Raw genomic sequence first — 2,839 nt, 5'->3', positions numbered from 1 at the left:
TAACATTAAAAATAAATAAACAATTAAAAAAAAGCCCACAATAAAAAATAAAAAAAACCCAAACAAAACAACAACAATCCTCCCTGGGGTATTTTTAATGTTCTCAAAGTAGTCCCAAATCTGTTTACTTTTCTGGTTAACATTAGTGGGAGCTTTGCTCAAGCAGTTTTGGTTCCTTGTTGTGTTTTAAATCCCATAAAAACGGTCAAGGAGGTAGAGAGGCTGTAGGGGTGGTGCATTTAGATCAGTGTTTTTCCTGTTGCTTTGATGACTATGTCTGTGTCATGCTTGTGTGCCCCAGGGTCAACAGCAGCCTGTCCAGTGATGAACTTCTCCTGGAAGATTTGGAGACAGAAGGAGAGAGGCAGCTGAAGAGCCTCCTTCACAATCAGCTTGATACCACTGTCTCCATCGAGCAGTAAGTCCTGATCTGGCCCCTGAGGAGGCTGCTGGAGAGTCCAGTCAGCAGAGTCTGGCCCTGTTAGGTGCAGCAGCAGATTTGCCTGGGCAGTATTCAGGAGTGAGTTTCTAGGCTGGAGAGCTTGTTCCCACCAAGCTGGCCTGCATTTCCATCTCTGTGCTGTTTGGTGTTCCCGTGTCAGGAGGTGATTCCTGCCCTGTTAGAGCAGCTTCCTGCCCTGTGGAATCTTGTGGGCTTGGAAAAAGGTTGGGAGAGTGTGGCTTGGTTGTGTTTTGGAAAGGTAGCATCTCTGCCAACGTGCAGCAGAATGAAGCATGGTTAAGGGGTGAGGCCAGCCCCTTCCTATTCCCCCTGTTTGTCAGTACTAAGTTGTTTCTGCTGTTCTGTTGCTTTGGGTTACAGGTGCAAGTCAAAGCGGAGATGCTTTGCTCCTGCTGCTTTTTACAAGCCTTTTGGGGAAGAGGCTGCAGGGGCTTTGACTTTATCACAGTTCCAAGCCCTGCAGGAGAGCGACAAAGAAACTGCCTCTCTCCGGGAACTGGGGCTCTCTGACTTGGAGATCCTGCTCTGGAAGAACCAGGCTTCAACAGGGAAGGTAGGTGTGCTCTGCTCTGATGTTAATGGGGTCACATTCCTCTAACCCCATAGCCTGTGGCAGCCTGGTAGAGAATTCAAGTCCTCTGCTAAAGAATGGCCACTCGTGTATCTTTTGTCTTTAGGCCAGCATGATCTCGTATTTCTTCTGGCCTGTTCCTTTGGTGGAATGGTTTGTGCTAAAAGCTGTGATGGAGAGAAGAGTTTATTCTTTGGAAAACAGCAGGACCTGACTATGTTCCTGCCTCTACCTTGATGGTCTCAGGCAAAGCATTTCATCTGTTTATACCTGTGGAAGGATTTACAAGCTGGAGGAGAAAAAGGAGAAGTACTTGAAACTGCCTCAATCTCCTCCTTTCTGTATTCTGATACATCCATATATCCCATGGCTGGCTTGGCATAGCTGTCTGTAGGGAGAGTTTTGTATGTTCTCTCAGGGTCTTGCCGATGCTTCAAGGGAGTTGAAAGAACCATCTAGAAATAGCCGTGCAGAGCTGTTAGTCCAGGTGTGTGATGGGAGCAACGTGCCCCTCCTGTGGCAGAGCTGTGCCAAAGCAGCTTTCTCCCCCTGCCTCCAGCCTTTCTTTCATGTTCCAGAGGCAAGTGGCTTTTGGGGTTGTCCTGTGGTTTACAGAGGGGTGATGTTAATTTAAGAATGAAAATGAATGTCCATAGTACCAGCAGCTGTTGTATTTGGTATGAAATCAGTTCTGGGATGTTTAGGAAATTGGGGGGGGAGAAGCATGGAAAATAGTATTCTGAACAGAAAGAACCAGTGACATAATGACATTAGAGTGCATCTACTACAGCTTGTGAAAGAGTATTTAGAGAGAAAACCCAAGTCAGGCATCAACGTGGAGCTTTGTATGAGGAGTCCTGGAGTGAAAGATTCTACCAAAGAGGAATCAGCTCAGACAGAAAGAACTCACATTGCCTGTGGAGCTCTCGGCAAAGTACTGAGTGCAGGCTTCTGTTATTTTCAGCTGCTAAGTTGCAGCTTTTTTAAAAACAAATGCTACTAATGATTTCCCAGAATTGCTTTGCCATATAAACAGCCTTTTGTGTCCCAGGGAAGGTGTGAAATGGAAGCCATACAGATGTGTGCCCATGCAGTCAGGTGGGAAGGGAGGGGTACCCTTGGGAAAGTGTTTTAAGAATGTGTTCCTTGTAGGGAGCAAGCTTTCTTTCTTGCCTGAGGCTGAAGGATCTGCCACAACAATTCTCACACTGAATTTGAGAAAATAAAATGTACCTACAGCCCCCTAAAAGTGTGTTCTCTGGATTCTGATAGAGATGGATGTGGGAACAGAAATGCTCCCCCAGAAGTTGGGGTGTGTCTTTGAGCTTTGTCAGCATGAGTCTAGTGAATCTTAGAAGTGCTCTGGCCCCCTGCAGTGAGTTTTATTTATCATAGAATCATTAAGGTTGGAAAGACCTCTAAGATCGAGTCAAACCATCACCCCACGCTACCAGGACCACTATACTGTGTCCCCAAGTGCTGCATTATGCAGGAATGTTTTCTCTAGCCAGGTTAGCTATGAGGTTTGTGCTGCAGTAGCTGGGTGCTTTCTGGGAGTTGGTTCATTTTAAGCTGGTCAGGGGTTTAGTCCTCACCGCCCTCAGGTGCCAGATGGCAGCTTGGGGTCCACTTTCCAGGAAATAAGGTTCTCTTGGTGATGCCAGGATCATAGACCAGAAGTTTGGTGGAAATGTGAGCTCAGGAATGCTATAGGCATGGCAAAAGAAATGCCAGAGGGTGGGTGGGTGGGTGGGTGTGTGTGTGTGTTATGCAGTTCCTGTAGATGGCCTTAGCAAATGGCTATG

At 46.7% G+C, this 2,839-nt stretch overlaps 1 protein-coding gene across 1 annotated transcript in view; it reads left to right on the top strand.

Moving 5' to 3' along the window:
• Nucleotides 1-284: 284 nt before the first annotated feature.
• The window catches only part of RBM41 (RNA binding motif protein 41), a gene marked incomplete at its 3' end in the record, with an annotated part of 6,794 nt that continues 4,239 nt past the window's right edge, over nucleotides 285-2,839 (top strand). Inside the window, exons 1-2 of the mRNA XM_008938751.1 lie at nucleotides 285-418; nucleotides 824-1,016. Of these exons, the coding sequence (XP_008936999.1) occupies nucleotides 285-418; nucleotides 824-1,016 (327 nt within the window). The remainder of the gene's footprint in view (nucleotides 419-823; nucleotides 1,017-2,839) is intronic.

Source organism: Merops nubicus, unplaced genomic scaffold, assembly GCF_000691845.1.
Source record: "Merops nubicus isolate BGI_N331 unplaced genomic scaffold, ASM69184v1 scaffold35460, whole genome shotgun sequence".
NCBI lineage: Eukaryota > Metazoa > Chordata > Aves > Coraciiformes > Meropidae > Merops > Merops nubicus.
Note: the sequence above shows the minus strand (reverse complement) of the source record. Positions and strands in the feature narration are given on the sequence as shown.